At 35.0% G+C, this 19,735-nt stretch overlaps 1 protein-coding gene across 3 annotated transcripts in view; it reads left to right on the forward strand.

Moving 5' to 3' along the window:
- gria3b (glutamate receptor, ionotropic, AMPA 3b) overlaps positions 1 to 18,927 on the forward strand; it is a 134,429-nt gene extending 115,502 nt beyond the window's left edge. Inside the window, exons 13-16 of one of the 3 annotated variants that reach the window (XM_006632749.3) lie at positions 6,925 to 7,172; positions 7,834 to 7,948; positions 15,829 to 16,076; positions 16,871 to 18,927. In XM_006632749.3, coding sequence (XP_006632812.1) covers positions 6,925 to 7,172; positions 7,834 to 7,948; positions 15,829 to 16,074 — 609 coding nt within the window. In that variant the 3' untranslated portion in view covers positions 16,075 to 16,076; positions 16,871 to 18,927. Of the gene's footprint in view, positions 1 to 6,924; positions 7,173 to 7,833; positions 7,949 to 13,998; positions 14,114 to 15,828; positions 16,077 to 16,870 lie in introns of those variants that run through there. The other 2 variants (XM_006632748.3, XM_069193467.1) reach the window with 2 other exon arrangements.
- Positions 18,928 to 19,735: the final 808 nt, after the last annotated feature.

Below are 19,735 nucleotides of genomic sequence, written 5' to 3' on the forward strand. Positions count from 1 at the left end.
TAATAGTTTTACTATGAACAATACTTAAATTCTTAATTAGCCCTAAATGCTTGTTTCAAAAAGAAGAGGCTATGGGTTAACTACTGGTACAGGCGAACAAAAGATTTTCCCAAGTTTTTTGCTGTTTACTGTATATTATATGTAATTAAATTGCAAGCTGAGTAATAGGATATTTGCAATTGTTGTAAGGGAACATTATGTGTATTTTATACAATTTGGGGTGAGGAGGGAGATGCCTATTTATAATAATGTGTAAACAATTTCAATAGTCCAGATTAAGTGTATTCTGAAAATCACATCTGTTCTTAATATTTTGGATAAAAAGGTGTGTTGTAAGTTGATCAACCTGTTGTCAGAGTGCAGCAGTACACTTTATTCTTTGAAGCAGAAATTAAAAGTATTGTAGCATTCCCCCTTGTGAACAAAAAGGATCTTCTTTTAGCACTGTGCAGCCTGTTAGCCACAGTGGCTTCAGCTTATAGTGGTCCTTTTGTGGCCTCTTGTCCAATTTCTTCTACATCAACAAAAATTGACTCACTCTCAGCAGGCCCACTTTTCAGTTCTTTCTAAGCAGGTCTCTTGCTGTTGGTCCCTCGGCTGTATGTCTCAGTGGCTCCGACCTTCAGCTTTGGTGTCAGCTCTCCATCTGGAGCTCCTTCACAGAACGCCTTGGTGTGTAGTTCTCACCCTGTTGCCGGGTATCACACACACATGCTAACCAGGAGTCATCGTTTGAATTGTGAGGAGCGCAGCTCTCAGGTATCAGGAGCACAGAGAATGATAGCTGCCTCCTCTTGGATGGCAATTAAGCTGGGTGCCTCTCACATTTTACCCCAAGAATGGGTCCTGGCCCAGTTTAACCCTCTCCAAGAGAGGGTATTCTGGACAGGAAGTCAGTGTTTGCATTCTGCTCTTTTTATTGTTCTGTGCTATGCTAGGGACTGAAATCCTTTCAGGAAGTAATGCCAGGACCAGCATACAGTATCTTTAACCTGGTGGATAGAGTATCTTTTCACCTCAACGTACCAGGTGAAATGGGCAAGCCAACAAATAATAACAGAAGGCCTCTGTTGCTAATTAAATCACTAGGCACTCTCTTCTCTCCTGTTGGTTTTCTGGCATGTAGGACAGGTACCATTTCTTCACATTTAGCCTACAGTAGTTCCAGGCTATTAAGGCCTGGCTCAATTTCATCTAGTGCCTTGTTTCTCCATGAAACTTTAGTACCGAATGGGCTGCAGACACAATTTACCTTAAATTTAGCAATCATAAATTCCTGGGAATTAACTAATTCTCAGCCAGTATTGAGATCTAACCTAAAGAGCATGTTGTTTTTTTATGTGGAATTGTGAGTGGCTCTAATTGCTCAGTGGGCCAATTGTATTTCCGTCTACCATTACCACCTTCTCATACAACCTGCTCTGAGTGTCATCTCTGAGTTGTGCCAAGGCAAAGCCAGTTTCAGACTAAAATGAGAATTCAGTTACTGGGATGGATGGTTTCCTTATCTCCTGATGTTTCAGTAACACCCTTCAAGAAGACCTAGTGCTAGCCCATGAGTCTTCATCTCAGTAATAAACAGACCCCAGCTGACGCATTGTCTTGTTTCCTAGTCACAAAGAGACCAAGCCAACTGGTCTTACTCACAGTGGGTGGAACAGTCTGTTCATTCTTTATTTCTGTGTCACTCTCTTGCTATCAGCCCCTTGACCTTCTCTATTAATGTCTTGGACCTGCGGCTTAGTAGGTAGCTCTCCCTCTGGGACTCCTCTGCAGAGCTTCTTGGTGTGTAGTCTTCACCGTTTTGCTGGCTACCATGCACCATCTAACTGGGAGCATTCATTTCAATCACAGCTGTCAGTTATGAAGAGGAGGAGCTGCCTCCTCCCAGTCAGTGAACAAGTTGACTTCCTGTTACAAGATATCTTTTATTTTGTTGTAGAGGTTAGATTTCTCAATCAGTAAATATTTTACAGCATTAAACAGTTCACTTCTAATTGTGTTAATTTAGTGGCTCACTTATCAACATAAGATTATCTATCATTTTAAAAAATAATGCTAAAGAAAGCAGTGGTGCATATTGACAACAGAAGTATAAACATATGAAGCAATATGCTGTGTCTCTGCTTAGATATGTTGTATTTTCTATTAATTATATCAATGTTTGATGCTTCCACTTAATGTTGATATCTTTGTGGAGATCTCCATTCAAGTGCAAGCTTTTTGGCAGATATAGGATAAGATCTTTATTAGCCATATACAATTTCTTGTATTAGCAATGTGTCTTTTCACAAACCCAGCTTGCTCTCCATAAGACACACAGACAGGGAGAGAAGCGTGGGGACAGAGTGCAGGGTCAGCCATTTATATGGCGCCCCTGGAGCAGTTGGGGTCAAGGGTCTTGCTCAGGGGCCCAACGGAGTAGGATTCCTCTGCCGGCCACAGGATTCAAACTGGCAACCTTCCAGCCATGTACACAGATCCTTAGCCACAGAGCCACCTCACCGCCCGTATGTTCCCCATCCTCACATTTTTGGCCTCTAACCATTAGTTAAACAGGGGCCCTTGGGTGTTCCCACAATCTGATACCTGAGCATTTGCCATGATGTCAATCTGAGAAGTTCACAGCAGATGTCAGATGTCAAGACTTGTCCTTCTCCCCAACTATCAATGTATGTGCACTTATGCTCCCCATTTTTCCTAATCCTAGGAGCTTTCCCTGTTGGGAGAACCCATATATATAAACATTTTAGCTTTTTATAGTATAATGAATAATGTTATTATAAAAGATCAAGGACTTTTTTTATAGGGTTGAACGTAGGAGTAAAATGCATGATAAAATAAAGCTTGTTAGTGTTCAATTCTTGATGCTTTTTATGTTTTCTGATATTATGCTTTGTACATTGGGATAAAACCTTAAAAACAGTTACTAATTGAAGTTTAAAATATTCAAATCTTTGCTGAAGGCAAAATATGCACAGAGATATAGAATCAAAGGTGAATTTAAGCACACTGTAATTTTTTATAAATACTTTTTTTTTAATGGTGTGTTTGAATATTTCCCGTTTACTATACTACAACAATTAAGTGGGACATAGAATCATTTTCTTTTCATTTCTTTTAAGATACTGCTAGGTACTACTATTGATAAATTGACTTCATAAAGCACTGAGGCGGCACACATCCTCTCTGCAGCAATCAATCCCTAATCCCACTTGATTCTGTTTTGAGACTCCATTGTCTGGAAGCTTGTTTCAGATGAATCCCTAACCTTACAGAATTTGCCCTTTATGCTTGTACTCTCCCAAAAATACTTAGCATCTGCAAATATAAAATTATACAAAGTAAAAAAATATAGATTTGGTTTTGCATTACCATTAAAGCAAGATTCTTTTTTTTTGTTATGTTAGTTCTTTAATGAAGGATAACTAAAGTGTAGAACTGCCATTCAACCAAACACAGGGCTGTGTTCATGGAATACAAAGTAAATTTCCAGTGATAGATGTTGGGAAAGTTCAAGGTGCTTTGTTGGAATTTTATTTCTAATTAAGCAAAAAGAGAGAAGAAAATAATGAGGCTCCATGAATGGTAGTTCCTGATTATGAAAGATAAAAGATATTTCCACAGAAATTGGTCATTTGTATATGTAGAGTAGTAATCACACAAGGAAATGACTAAATTAATTCACATTTACATGGGCCCTTTCATCCTTTCATTATGTTTAATGGGCCTAAGAAATACTAGACCCCAAGCCACATGAGAAATATTGCCTTGAAATGAAGTGTAACATGGCACCAGCTATGCAGTACCATATCACTTCAGACATCGGTTTTAACATATTAAAAATAATAATGAAATATTCTGCAGTTTCTCTGACTGCTTTTAAAATATTAAAATATAATTAATTTCTGACAAGCCTGACAAAGTTGTCTGTCCAATTTAAATTCTGTAATGCTTACCAATATAATCTTGTATGTCACTAGGCACTAGAGATTATCACATAAATTTGGTGGCTATAAGATGGTGGCTATAAGTGCTTTTAAAAAGAGTCTCTATTTAATAGTGTCCAAGGTGGCAGCACTGAACAATATTAAAAATGTGAAGTCAATCCCTCTAGGTCAAATTAAGAGCTGGAGTTCAAAAAGTGAGTGGTTTTTGTTATTGGTGACGTAGTTTTGACTTTGTCATGTGTCTTCCTTAGAAAATGCCTAAGGCATTTTGGTTTCAGTTCAAATGAATCAGCAGACGTATGGTAATTTATGATCTAATGCTGCCAGCTTGTCGAAAACACAACAAATTTGGCAATTGGCTTGGAGCCCACTCATTTTAAACCACGCCCCCCACCATCTGCGTCTACCACTGTCCAAAATATGTTCTCTTTCTGCACTGTGAAATCCTATCACATTAGGTGCTTGAGTGCAGACCTATTTAAGTAAAGAGCATAATTCCTCTGAAATTATAAGAATGCCAGTTCAAAACAATGTACTGACATTGACTAACTGAGTTGATACTTTTTATAGTTACTCAGTTCTGTTCCAGTTCCTTTCAGGGAAACTTCAAGATCTGACCTTACATTCAACGAAATATGCTCTTATCTCTTTCTCGCACTATTTATCCTGCAAACACATTGTTTTTTCTCAATCGTTTTTAATGAGCACCCAATTTCCCCTTCACGTTCTCCAGTAGTTGTCATTATTGGATCATAGATACACTGTTATTCGAGTTTTCACACTAGATTTTGCTATGTGTGCTCAGTTTTCCACTTTGTGTGCCTTTCTGTATACCTGTACTTTCTGTTCACTTTGAAATATGGAACTTGTGGAAAAAGTTTGTAGTAATAGTTACGATATGCTATAAAGAAGTGCCCTTTAGAACCCACAACAGATTGAACTGCAGGTTAATTGTTCTAATTGAGTTCATTTCTGATTATGTAAACTTGATTTGCCACAGCTTTTATTATAAAGTACATTCTGCTGATTGAATTCTTTCAATGGAAATTATTAATCCAGTTTTATGCTGCATAGCATACTGCAAATTTTACAAATGTTTGGTACAGGGGGTGGCCAAAATAATGGATAAACTAAGCAATATATGAATAATATAAATACTACTGAGAAGTTGGGACACCCCTTCCTTTCAGAACAGCTTCAATCCTATTCTAGTAAGATATTGGACCATTCTTCAAAAAGAAAGGCTAGTTCTTTGAGAAATGTAGAGGTTAGAAATCTACTCTGTACTCAAAGGTCCAGAACCTTCCATAAAGGTTCAATGATTTTAAGATCCAGTGAAAGCACTTGACTTTATCTTGGTATTCATGAAACCAGTTTTGAGTCTGTATGTGGGCATTACTGTCTTGGTAATAAGTAATAAAATGAATATGAAACGTGTGTAAAATCCTTTTTAATTGAAATTTAGTTACTTATATACAAGTCCTTTTCATTAAAAGTTCCCATTATTTTGTTTATCCCTGTATGGCATTAAGTAGCTTATTTATTTGATGATGTTATCCAGCTGTTTTTTAAAGGAGTTAGAGTATTTGCTTTGACAACAGGTTGGGTAGTGTGTTCCATATTCCCAAAACCTTTTGCATAAAGGTGTGCCTGCTCTTCGTTTTAAATACACTTTCACATAGTTAATTGCATCCTTTTGTTTGTGTCTCAGTGTTGATTCTGAAATAATCCTCTCAGTGAAGTATTAAAGATATTCCATCAGCTCCTTGAAATAATTTATACAATTTAAAAAATTATATAGTTTGTACATACTGTACCAAACCTCCTAATTCACCTTAAAAACAGTATGCACCACTTAAATCATGCTCTAGCAATGTGTTTCGTAGTGTTTCTAAGTGCACAAACTAAACTTACATTATTGCAGTGCTATAATAATTGTTTCTTTAATTACAGTATAACAAAAAAATAGCTATAGCATACAGTATCATATTTTTCTTGACATATTAAAGATCAATTAAGATGCTACATTGGACAACAGCTTTGGCGCAAATCCGAAGTGAACGCCAGAATAATTAAATGGTTTTAGGCATTTTAATTCTGGATTGTGTTGGTTTATAACAGTTTATAAACAACTAATTGACTCATTTGTAAGCAAGCTATGACATGCTATATGTGCTCAATTCAAATGTATTGTCATGTGTCATTTTTTAACAAATCGCAGGTGTTTAGTATAAGCAGATTTATCCAAACAGAATTTAGCGAGTGTTGTAAAAATATTGAATATTTTTCAAATGTAACATAAAAGTCACAGATTCAATCCAGAAGATGAACTTTGAGTGTTCCTGTTTCAGTTATTTATTTTATTTTCTAAGAAAATATGTTATTTTGCCTTACTGTATGTGAGTGTGGTGAAATTTGTAGCATATATTGACCTTGGAACTGCTGTATTGATTAAACTCTGTTGCATGAAGCATTTAAAGTAATGCTTTTAAAACAGATAAAAATAAGTAACATTACATGGGAGATCCAAGAGCTGTTTCTATACAGCAATAAAAGGTAACAGTCTTCAGTAACAATGTCGTTTATTACAATATATGCTTTTCAACGTACCAGTTCTGCAATATGTAAAAAACACGTTACAAGATTTATGATGTATAAATATCTAATACATCTTGAATTACTAAAAATAAATGAAAATGAATATTAAATGGGACTTGAGTATCTATTCATTGTACGATGCAACATATTGAAAATGCACTAAACATGTGGCACACCTTTTACATGTACCCTAATTATCTCAACGTCTTTGAAAGTTTTTAAAAAATATTAAACACTGCTATTTGACGATGTCTATAAATATTTCAGGTCTGTTAACAGAAACCCAAAACTTCGGTATAAATATCTGGACCTACAAAGAGTGTTTGGCCTCTCTTTTTCATGTTTTTCTTCTTTTTCTCTCTGTCTCCCCGTGCAGCGTTCGAAAATAGCAGTGTATGAAAAAATGTGGTCATACATGAAATCGGCAGAACCCTCTGTCTTTGCTAAAACAACAGCTGAAGGGGTTGCCCGGGTACGAAAGTCGAAGGGCAAGTTCGCCTTCCTACTCGAATCCACCATGAATGAATACATTGAGCAGCGGAAGCCCTGTGACACCATGAAAGTGGGCGGAAATCTCGACTCCAAGGGCTATGGTGTGGCGACTCCCAAAGGCTCAGCATTAAGGTGGGTGGAATAATATAACAATATTCTCTATGTTGTTATAGTATTCCACCTACCCTGATGTTCTGTGTTGTCATTTCCTTTTCTTCCTTTTTTTTTGGGTGAACATCATGAGGTAACAGTTTTATGTGCTTTTATTGTGCCTGGGTTTGAAGGCTGACTTTAATTTTTTCCAATTGATATACTATGGTTATCTGGTAAATTAAGGATAATTTTACTTAATGCATCCATTTTTTGTGTTTATTTCTTTCCTCCTGTTTCTTTCTTTTATTCCCTCTGTCTTTCCTCCTTTCCTGTGTGTCGTCTTCTCTGACTGTTGTCGCTTTTAATTTAACAGTTCAACGGTTTTTCAATTTAACTTGTAAAAGCTGCGCTGTCACTTGTGACGAATGTTAATTGCATGGTGTTTGTTGTTGTTACTTTTTTCTTCTCAATGACAAGTTTCCCCATCCCGCACACTTCAGTTCTGAGCAATGTTATCCTCCATGCCACCTTTCCAATATTTAACACTTTCTTTGCTGTACAAGCGTTTCTTATCTCTCCATATCCGTGAAATTTTTTAACCAATTTGTCCTCTCGTGCTCCTTTTAATAATAATTCTGAATATTATTCTACATTCACGGACCTGTGCATTTTCTTACGAGTTATGTTTTATCGTTTCAAGAAATGCTGTTAACCTGGCAGTATTAAAACTGAATGAGCAAGGCCTCTTGGACAAATTGAAAAACAAATGGTGGTACGACAAGGGAGAGTGCGGCAGCGGGGGAGGTGACTCCAAGGTCAGCCTCAATGTCACCAAAACCGGGTACCTTAGTGCAGAGTAATCGGCAAGGCTGTTATGTCTGAAACCATTCACAAACATCTAGGCTGGCCAACAGAACGGCTTTTCCATGTGGCTTTTCCAGTTTATAAAGCAACTGTGATCAAACTGGAAACCCTTACTTGGCTAATGGGAGGAAAGGACCAGTAGAATTTGTGACATACTGAGGGGAAAGGTCTGTAGCATGAGCATTATAGGTAATAGGGATAATAGGAGCAATCAAATGAACTTATTCCCTTATTCCTCATTCCCCCTTTTTTCTATAGGTGGATTATTGATATCATGCAGCAGATTCATACATCCACTGCAAATACTTTAGGAGCTTGAGAGTTTCTTGTGATCTGCTGTACTAGAGGATGTCTTTTGTAGGCTTTTTAAATGCAATGTCTGATGTTTTGAAGAATACCATAAGAAATAATGGTCTTTAATGATGCAAAGTTTTAAGATTAATGCCTTGCTGCCCTGCAGTTGTCAAAAGACACGTTTTGTCCAAATGTCACAACTCTTGATCTGCTTCTTGTTTCTCCTAGGCAGTGAGGTAACAGGGATGTCATGGTAAGAGTGGCCTGTCATTCTGTTTATTAGGTCTACATGAAGACCAGCTGCTAATGTTTTGTGCAAAGGCTTTTTCTTTTTCTGCAGGATTAATGACAGCACTGGAAGAGCACTGTGGGTGGATCTGAAAGCTTTTCATTCCAAAAGGAAATAAATACAGAGCCAATTAAGCACAAAGTATTTTTAACTCGTATTTAAAAACACTTCAGGTTTCCTTTTTTTTTACTTTCAAGCCCAGCAGCCAACAAAGTTCACTGTTATAAATATATTAAAAATGAAATCTTGAAGTTATTAGACATTGCCACCACATAAATCTCATTGTCTTATCTTATTATATATTGAGGATCTGTATTTCTGTATTTTATCAAGAAATAGTACTTTAATACAGAACTAAAAATCTTTATATCAGTGTGCTAGTTAAATACTTACAGTTATAAACTTTTTTTATAAATAATTATAGTTAAATTGAAATAGACATGTATCAGTAAATAATTTTCTAAGATATGGAGTCATGATACACTAGATCTTCTTTAAGACAACAGTGTATTTAGTAAAGAGGAATCCATGCTCTAAGAAAGAGTCAAGAGGGACTGTTATTGTGTCATTACACAATGTAATAGACACAGCTCTCTTTTCAGTGACTCTCCCCAGAGCTGCATGATTAGGTGTGATACATACTGTAGTCTTGAGGGGAATCAGGTTCATCATAGGAAATGAACAAATTGGACTTCTAATTTATAAAAAGACAAAGCATAAGTGTTCAGTCTCACCCAGCAACTGAATATTAAAAAGTACTAAGCCATACTCTTCAGTTATACTTGAAACTGTCATGTAGAACTAAAACTGCTACTGTAGGAGAATGGACAGAGAAAGAATCCTTCAAAGGATGTTCAATCAATTACTAATGAAGTTATTGGTGAACCCAAGGTGGTAAATGTCTAATGGTCTTCAGATATAACTCCAGCAAATATGGGTACATGCCAGATGTCTTTTATTTATTATTTTGTTTTGAATGAACCTGGCTAATTGCAAAGACAAGCCAATTAGCTTTGCTGATCTTGACAATAGCTATCCATTCCTTGATGTAAAGAGGTATTGAATACTATTACTGTAAGAATACAAAGCAAGTGCCTTATTTTGCAAGCAATTGCCAAGTGTTTTGATTAAAAACAGGACACACACTACCAATATTATATTATCACCTAGGCTGGTGTTTCATGTTTATTCAATTTTCCAAAAATATGAACTTCAGAATTTTAAATACATGCTTTGAATGCATTGTATGCTATACCCATTGGAAGTAATTGATGGTACCTGCAGTACAACCAGTCTTTTAAAAAAGACATGCTCTCAGGCTTGAGGTTTTACCTTTAAATCTCTTATATGGAAACATCATCACACTTAATCAGTCATTGCATCTAGGAAATCAAGCACACATTAAAGCCTAATGAAATATGCATTTGCAAGCTGAAAGACTGATCCTGAATGCATATCATCCATTCAGAGCTAACTTTCTTGAAATGGTGGTAGTTTTTTTTATTACACGGCCCACATATTAAATTGCTTATTTTCTTACAAGAGTAATTACCAGTAGGTCAGTCTCTAACATGGGACCTACTGCACAATTATTAAAAATGTATTGATCGACAAATTGTTAGCTTGGGAGAGGTGCATCTATTCACAACAATCGCACTGGCAGTGTTTTAATTAAGAATTAAACAGTACAGCATACGCTATATCATTTTAGAAGCATTGTTCCCTATTTAATATTTTGTTGTCTCCAGCTTAAGAAGACATAGCCATGTACTAATAACCTTATGTGTTTGAAACAATATACATTAAATGTTTATTTAAAAATTTATTAAATTATTATTATTTTGTTTATTTATGGTCTGCTAACAAAGACACATATACACAAATGTAGATTAAGAGAAGATAAAGGTAGTTCTGAGTAAATTTATTGTGGAAGATCCCAGCTTTAGGTAGAGCTTGATAAATAAAACAAAGTGGACTGTGTTTAAACTAAATATTGAAACTAAATTTCCTGCCTTTACAAACCGAAAGACTTCAACAATAAGTAAAGAACCTAAATATCAACCATACAAGCTGTAGAGAGGATGGCTACCACCTGCCCTTTACAAGAACCACAACAGCTACTATCAAAATAAAGTAAACCCTTCAACCAGCTCAGTCTTTTTACTACAACCCAGTCCTCTCTCTCACCTTGAGACACTGTTTTATACAAAAATAAACCCATGAGAAAACTGTTACACACATCCTAATCGATTAGCCAATAACCCAGTCTGTGACTTGAATACACACTCTGTGGAACTATTTATAAATATGTTTGAGTACGCAGCCACTAATACCAGACTCTTGGTTACATCATTTTTTTAATAGGATATTCTGCTACATAATAAGTCTTTATTAACAAGCTAAAATATATATTAGAATTGTTGAAATCATTTACATCTATGCAGCACCTAAAGTATAACCCTTATTGCCCAAAATCTAATATTTGGGACTCAGGTTCAATATTTCATATTCATATATATATATACAATTATTTTACCATATCTGATCTTTGCTTCATGATGCATGTATCACAAACTCATTCTGACTTGAGTGGGGGTAGCTCCAGAGGACTTTTATTCTCCCACTGGGGGTCTCTGCTACCTGTTGTGAAGGGTGCTACAGAAAAAAATAATGACTGATTGATTGTACACACAAAATAATAATCCCTAGGACACTTTAGTGATAAAGCAGAAAAAAGACATTGAAGAGTAAAAAATGAAGCAAAAAATATCTAGGATAGACTGTTAAGGCAATCAGCCAAAGGCCCTCATAAAAACTTAGAAACTAAGTAAAAGAATTTGTGTCTTGAAGAGTTGGAGGAAGGGCATTTCGTAACAGTGGAGTCACCCCATGTCCAAGATTTAGTCCAAGGTACAGTGAGCAAAGCACCAAAACTAGTCTATTTTTCATGATTTCTTCATAACGTATTTTAGACGTTTTTTCACAGTTCACAGTATACAGATTTAAATCAATAAGTTGCTCGATTATTACAGTCAACCATTTATAGATAAGTAAATTCCTATCTATATCATTACTAGATATACTCCCTTGAGTAAAGGGATCTTTGTTCCAGTTTTATTCCATTTGCCTTCTCTTGGAAATTACGACACTCGTTCATGCTCATAACAAAGGGGTTCCAAAAACAAATAAGTGCTCGACAGCAGAAAAGGCACCCTTTTCAGTCATCTAATGCTTTTTTAAATGACTTGTTTAATGATCATGAATGTTCGGGTACAACATTTGCTTTAGATGATCAAAGTTCATATCCTATAAAAGGTACACACATCCCTTGTAATAAAGCATTTGAATCACATAGAAAGATAAGAACAGTACAGTGCAACATAATGCAACTATTTGGGAGTCTCAGGAAAAATGGGACATTTGGGAGTCTCCTTCTTAGCTCATTGTGTAACACAAACACAGCATAATTCTGTGCTCTTTCAGATGGCATAATTTGTGTAGTGTTTTGCCTGGAATATTAATTCAAAGCAAAACGTTGAATACTGCAGTGAATATATTTCATGGAGTTGCAAAACAGCCATTTATCATCTTAAGAACACAAATGAAAAACAGAAATTTAACAGCAATACTGATATACTGTATAATTTCTTGAAAATCCTACAGAACTATTGAGCTTGATAACATGGAATCTGTAGGTATCACTTTCTGGAAAGTGTGGGATTGTTTTTTGTAAAAAAAAGGGTGTTGCAGGTGTACAGTATGTGGGCATTTGTCTGAAGCTGTTATGAAATGCTCTAAGAATGTCTAAACAAGCAATCCGCTACAATTCCACCTTCAGCGACACAAAATGGCATACTAATATATATTATTTAATTTAGGATGAGAAAGAACTAAGGAAACTACTTTATTTCCATGTGTATTTTAATATATATGTTAACAAAGTTGGATTTATTTCATATTGAATAGACTTACTTTTCAGGATATATTTTTAACCTAAACACCCACTCCCCTGATTATGTAAAGATCCCATTCCCCAAGTTTTTACATAACCCCAAACATAACATAAGTTAGAAACTATCCTTCTTTAGCCATTTTTGAACGTGCATAGAGAAAACTATTCATGCTATTGCAGTGATCCTCCTTCATCTTTCCTGTGTTGGCCAGTGAGGAAGATGGACAGGAGAGCAGAGTTATAGTTCCACCAGGGTTTATTGTCCTTCAACAGGACACAGATATCACAGTAGGGGGAAGAGAGTGCAGCAGTTAGCAACTCCATGAGGGAGAAAGAATGGAAATTTACTCCTTTTACACAGAGGAGAGAAATAAAATAACAATGAATTTAAAAAAAACATTATAAACCCTATAATTACAATAATAATACACCAAATATATCATACGGTTAATAACAGACATTGCAGTAAATAAGAGCAAATTACGTTTTAATGCATTTATACATTTCATGCATTTTAACGCATTTATACTCTACTGTACTGCTCAGTAAGTTTAACACAACATAAAATGCACAGTAAATAATAATAATGATAGATTCTCTTGAATACTGCCCAGATATATGATTGCAATATGGTTACTCACAATCTCCAATGAAAAAGCACTCATGGTGAAATTATGCTTTTCACCATGAGGCTGCCACATGTGTGTGAAAGCAAAGCAAAACTGAGGTGTAAAATGGAGCCCTGGTAGGGGTTTTTACGTTAAATTGTTCACGGTGGGAACTGGCCACACTATTTGCTTTTCACAAATCTAACGTATGCTCTTCTTAACTCAGAAATGTTATTGTGGATTTTACGTAAAGTCAATTTGCTGAAATCCAGCACAACCTGGGGAGAGTGTTTTGTGTAAATCAAGCTAACATTTAACATTCATGTGTCTAATGACTTGAATGGTGATGCGAAGATGTGGTGATGAATGAAATGCTATGCAACAATGATCCCTTTTATAAAGAAGAATCTAAAATCCTCTGTGTGAGTCTGTATGGTTCTTTTGTGAGACTGACTACAGTTCTCTTCAACTGGTATGAAATTTAACTGGTGGTTTTTGTTTGCCTGTCAGTCAAGTAGGGGTTCCTATTGGATCGGTTTTCTTAAGTACTGGTAAAAAAGCCACACACAGCTTTAGCATTTCTGTTTGTTTTTCTCTTGTGTCTACGGTTTAACAGTTCCTGACTCTTGTCAAACTCTGCAACAGTGTGTGCCGATTACTCGAAGCGATATGGGTAGGCCTGGCACTTTAGACTAGTGTTGGTATATAAAAGGTAATAGACAGTTTGCCTGCACTCTATGATGTTATGTTTGGCCAGGATTCCTGCTTTATCGCTTTGTAAAATATGAAGTAGTTTAAAAGCTTGAATAACATAAAATAACATAATATAATGTTATTTATGTTATTTCCCACGTGAAGAACTCCTGTAAACCTTGCAGTATTGAAACTCAGTGAACAAGGCATCTTAGACAAGCTGAAAAACAAATGGTGGTACGATAAGGGTGAATGTGGAACCAAGGACTCTGGAAGTAAGGTCAGTCGCTGCAGGTCTTTTGTACTGATTCCAAATTGCATTTTGACCTTATTGTTCATATGCAAAGAAAAAAGCAATATTCAAAAAGCATCTATTCTTTTATTTTTGTATGATTCATTTGTTATTAAAATTTAAACAAATATCAAGCTGTTTAGTTATTTTATTTTTATTTTTCCACTATAAAGTAAACTATTAATTTTTTAACGCATAACGTATTCAGTCATTCCTTCCCGTTAAAGTATTGATGTATTTTATTTTTATCAGTACTCACAAGTTTAATAAAGTAATGATTACAGTACTGTAAAATACATTTATATATATTTTCATGCTATGTTATTTTGTCTTGTCTATAGAAGAATAAGTACAGCATGCCACAGAAATATGTTTATGAAGTATAAATAAGCAATGCATTTTAAAGTCTTGATATTATAATAAGAAAGTCAATAGTGTCATATTTCTTCATTTTCATACTTACATTCATGATGTCTTAACTATTATGCTGTTGTCTTTATTAACCAAACTTTTTATTAAAAGTTGATTTATTAGCGTTCTTACTTATTTGCATGGATTATGTTTATTAGATTCTTTAACCTCTTGTAGTGTGGCTGACAAAGTTTCTTATTTTGAAACATCACTCCAAAATGACTTCCAAATGCCTTGAAATCCCAAGTTGGAGTTCCATCTGAAAGAGTGATCAAAATAAGTGTATTTTGTTTGCACACTATTTGAAGTCAAAGAATGTTATAAACCTATTACTTAACCCTCTTGAGAACATAGTATTCCCTCTATCCCAGAGTGTGAGTCATTCAAAGGAAGTTGTTTTTCCAGAAGGATTTGGATGATCAGAACTATTCTGGATTAAACACACAAGTGCCCCTGAAAACACTCAGAGAGTTAAATTGCAAATAGTAAAACTCTTATAAATACATTTTCAATAAATAAGTTTGGGAGGTATTGTAGCAGCAGCAAAATGGTTGGATTTACTTTTAAAAGGCTTGCTTTTAGAGTTATAGAGCGATTATTATAAATAAAATGATTTGATTACGTTGCACACAAACAGTTTAGAGTGTGATCAAGTTCATATTTGTTGAATTAGGACCTGTTTAGCCAGGGCTGTGGAGATTTGACCTGTGAGTTGCTGACCATCTTCCTTATAGTAGTTGCTTAAATGAGCTTCTAACAAAAGATAGGTGAAATATATCCTCTACATTCACCAAAGCTGTTTTGTTCAGAGAAAAAATGCACACTTTCATGTGTTGACATCCTTTGTCTGGTTCTGTCCTCTCACAGAAATTGGCTTGACTGCAAATGTCTGAAGTTCCTCTAAGCTTTTGACTATTGTAGGAAAGCCAAGGAAAGACATATCAATCAGGAGTTAACATTTTGCTTGTAGTTTTATTTAATCCCTCAGCAAAGGCAGAATGTTTCACTTTATATTTCTGAAATATGTGGTGTTAACATTCGACATGCCATTGACACCATTAGAAATATTTATTTTCAATTAAGGTCTAAAGGTTATTACAGCTATAAAACAAAATATGAAAGTTGTCTGCATTCGAATGTCAGTCTTTGCTGAGATTTGAATCAGAAGCTTTTAAAACAAAAGGATAGAGCTTGTAGTCATTGTCATTGTTGTTCAGTTTTGCTAGACTATTGCTTTCTGTTAGCCTCCTTCTAGTATGAAAAATCCTAATTATTCTATTCACCTTTCATAGGACAAGACAAGCGCGCTGAGCCTGAGCAATGTAGCTGGAGTCTTCTATATTCTTGTTGGAGGGCTTGGGCTGGCCATGATGGTAGCTTTAATAGAATTCTGTTACAAGTCAAGGGCAGAATCCAAAAGACTGAAACTTGCAAAGAATGCTCAAAACTTTAAACCTGCCCCCCCAACAAACACCCAGAATTTTGCCACATACCGAGAAGGATACAACGTGTATGGAACAGAGAGTGTGAAAATATAGGGGTATGACTTGACATCCAATTTTTTTTTCCTTGTTTATTACCTGCCTTGATGGCAAACACTTTTTAAAAATGTATTGTGTATTCATTCTTAGAATTATTTTGAATTTACAAAGTTTCCTTTGTAATTTTGCAATGTCAGATTTATATGGATGCTGGTGTCCTAAATCTTTGAATTTGTTTAAGAGATGAAATTTGCGATGTGGGATTTTAAACGTCCTCTCCATTAGAATGGATTAAATCCAGAGCAATTCATCCTCACCTTGAATTAATTGCAATTATGACATCCTATTTGCATGCTGAATTGTTTTAGAAAAAAATCTATTGCATATGCAGTATTTTATTGCTGCTGACAAAGATCTACTGAGCTCTATCTACAGATTTACAGTTTTGGGAATTTTAGAAAAATAGTGGTGTAGCACAGAGCTGAAGTAGCTCAGATGGTAAGGGTGTCTAGCTCCTGACTAAAAGGTCCTGGGTTCAATTCCAGGTAGGGGCAAGCAAAGTAGCTTGCTTTGATTCCTTTCAGACAGCTTCCAAGTCCATCCAGCCTACTTTACAAATGAGTACTAGGGGTAATAGGCTGACCTACCTCCAGTGTTGGATGGTCAAGGAAAAATGGTGGCCCCATTCCCCCATGGGCCTTTATGACCCAAAAAGGGACCTTCCTACTGGTATAGTATTCTTTTAGTTTAGAATTAGTATCTGTACCCTTGAAAAGAACCATTGTCCTTTTTGAGGTCTGTTCAGGAACTGGGTAATTTTTACAATTTGACTTTCTTTCCCCATGTTACACAGTTTGGAGGGGCACAGTTGCACACAGTATACACGACATCCATGACTGGTTGCAATGGAGAAGATGGTTGGGCTATGGGCCTGGACTGCCCCACCATCACTGCACATTGCCACGGGCGTCAGGCATGGCACGATAATCGGCAGTGAAGCAACAGACTTGTCGTTTCAAGAACTAAATTTTTCCTGCAGTGCCTTATGGAACATTCAAAGAGTCACAACAATGCAACTCATCACAGTAATATTGCTTCGCTTGAAATACAAAAAAAAACAATGGAGATATGAAGAAATCGTAATCTGTGAACCTTACAGTACAGATTTTTTAATGAAAAGCCATCACTTGCTAACCTAGCACAGCTAGAAGTGCTGGACAAAGGTAAACATATTCAAGATCAGAAGTCATTGGGAAAGAACAACGGTATTCTCAAGAAAGACTATGTTTTGAACAACTTAATTCTTTTATAGCCGGAGTCTGTCCAACAACTGGTCAAACAGCTCCTTAGCAAGAATGAAAATCAGCGTTATTCAGTGTATTGCAGAATCATCCAAATCTAATGTTGAAAAATTTGTGTTCCGAGTCAATGTATTTAAAATAGTTACAAGGGTTTGTTGGTTCAGATTTATTTTAGTAACTAGGAAGGGACACCAGTCATATTGCTGTCCCTTTTGTTAACCCAAGGTTAACCTGAATACTTCTTAAATTATTTTTTAATAATTTAAGGGTGAAATGTTTGTTTTTAAACTCCAGTGTTTCCGGTGTCTCAAAACAGGAGAGGAACAGTGTGGAAAGGTGGTGTAGAAGTCTCATTAATGTGGCTGTAAATGGACAACTGAAATAGTTTTCAAAATGATGAAATTATGCTTTGTTTGTGCATAACAATATACACTAAAACAAATCTACTGCTGAAAGACATGTTAAAGAACAGACAAATCTCAGACTAAATTTGGTGTCTGATTGTTAGATAATATCAATTCTGGAGGAAAAATCAACATGATTGTTGGTTACTCAAATTGGCTGTTCCCATGAACACCTGCTTATGAATTACATCTTGTCTGGATAGTATTTAAAGTCTGAAGTGTTCTTATTTTGGCAGGAACAATGATGAAATCTCATTTGTCTAGAAGTCAAAGTCTAGAATAAAAAAACATCAACAATGATTACTTTGGACAAATCATATTACATCAGATAATAAAATGCAGAATTGTTTTCAGAGGTTAAAGAGTAGAAAGATCTTAAATCGATTCAAACACAATTTGTTATAAAACACTTAATAAAGTTTATGATGCCTTTGAGACCTAAATTTCTAATTTTATTTTTGTTTTGGTAAACATTGCACATTTTCAATCAAACTGTGATATGTTCTGGTGGCATTTATTTCATTTATGGGCACAGGAATTTGTTTCTGCGTTCAGAACATCGCAAAAAGTATTGAAATGAATTTTATCTACAGGCCCCTAAGGCCAGGTTTTAAAATCAAGTTAAATACATTTCCATTAATAATGTTATAATTATTTCACCCTCTATAAGAAAACTGTGATTCCATAGTCTTTAAAGTATGCCAAGAAAGGATTAAATATAAATAACTACAAATTGTGGAAAGATAGTTTTCTAAAAAAATTAAAACCGAAAAAAAAATAAAAGGGAAAAATAAAAAAAAGAAACCTGTACATTTGTTTAAACAAAGTTAATTTATGGGAGTGAAGCCTTCAGAAAAGAACGTCTGGTTTTATTCTTTTTAAAACTGCATGTAACAAGTGTTGATTGCATAACAAGTTCCGCTACTTACGTCAAGCTGTAGAAGGTCAACAGTAGTATCTCAAGATTTTTGTTTCATTTTGTTCTTATTTCATTATTTTTTTTGTAACTGCACTTCAGCAAACAGAAATTGCCAAGCAACCTAGCGACTACAAAAGTAAAGTAAGAATTGCATGTGTGGGCATAATTTACTAAGCCTCATTAATGAGGTGTTGTACAAAGAGTTTTAATACATTTTGTAAATAAAACTGTATAGAAAAAAAAACAAGTCTGTGTTTTTTGTTTTTGCACAATTAAATTAAATTACCCATGAATGTGAGTTGAGTGTATTCTCTTGACCCTTAAATGTTCCATTATCCAAATAATGCAATTTTATCTAAAATAAAGAATTATTTGTCCATACAATAATTCAATAAGCTGACCAAAAAATAGCCTTTTTAAGGTTTCAGTTTGCAATCTCTGCATTTAAACAAAATATTTGAAATATGGTACAACCATTTTATCACAGTACAGAATTAAAATTAAAAAGTATACACTTTAGAAGAATTCAAAATGGAAGAAATTATGTTTCCATAATAAAATTCTACAGTAGTAGGTATAACTTCATTTCTAATCCACAAGGTCATGCCAGGAATCCATTATAATACTTCAGTATCCTTGAAAGATTAATTTACAATTAAAGACATCCATAAGCTTTAATGGACACGTGTTTAGGTAATAACTACCCAGGCAGAAAAATTGTGGGAGCAAGTGCCATGTCCATTGATTTGAAATGTAAAACTGGATTATACTGGATACTGCGTAGAATTGGCAATAGGGCAAGAATTAATAGAGAAAGAAGTTATTAAACAAATGCATTTAAACAATACAGTACATTCCACCGAAGATTACATTTTAATTTTAAAGCAAATAGTTTCCATTGTAACAAATATAATTTTAGTCTTTTTTTTCCTACTACATTCCTGTACATCGCCTTTATAAAAATGATTTAACAAGGATTTACACACATCTTTCAATATCACTTAACTTTAATTCTTAAAAGGCTTTGATATGTTGTGGTGTACGAGTATTGAAAATAAATGATAATTATCCCTTTTACTTCACATAACAATTCC

Source organism: Lepisosteus oculatus, chromosome 8, assembly GCF_040954835.1.
Source record: "Lepisosteus oculatus isolate fLepOcu1 chromosome 8, fLepOcu1.hap2, whole genome shotgun sequence".
Taxonomy (NCBI): Eukaryota; Metazoa; Chordata; class Actinopteri; order Semionotiformes; family Lepisosteidae; genus Lepisosteus; species Lepisosteus oculatus.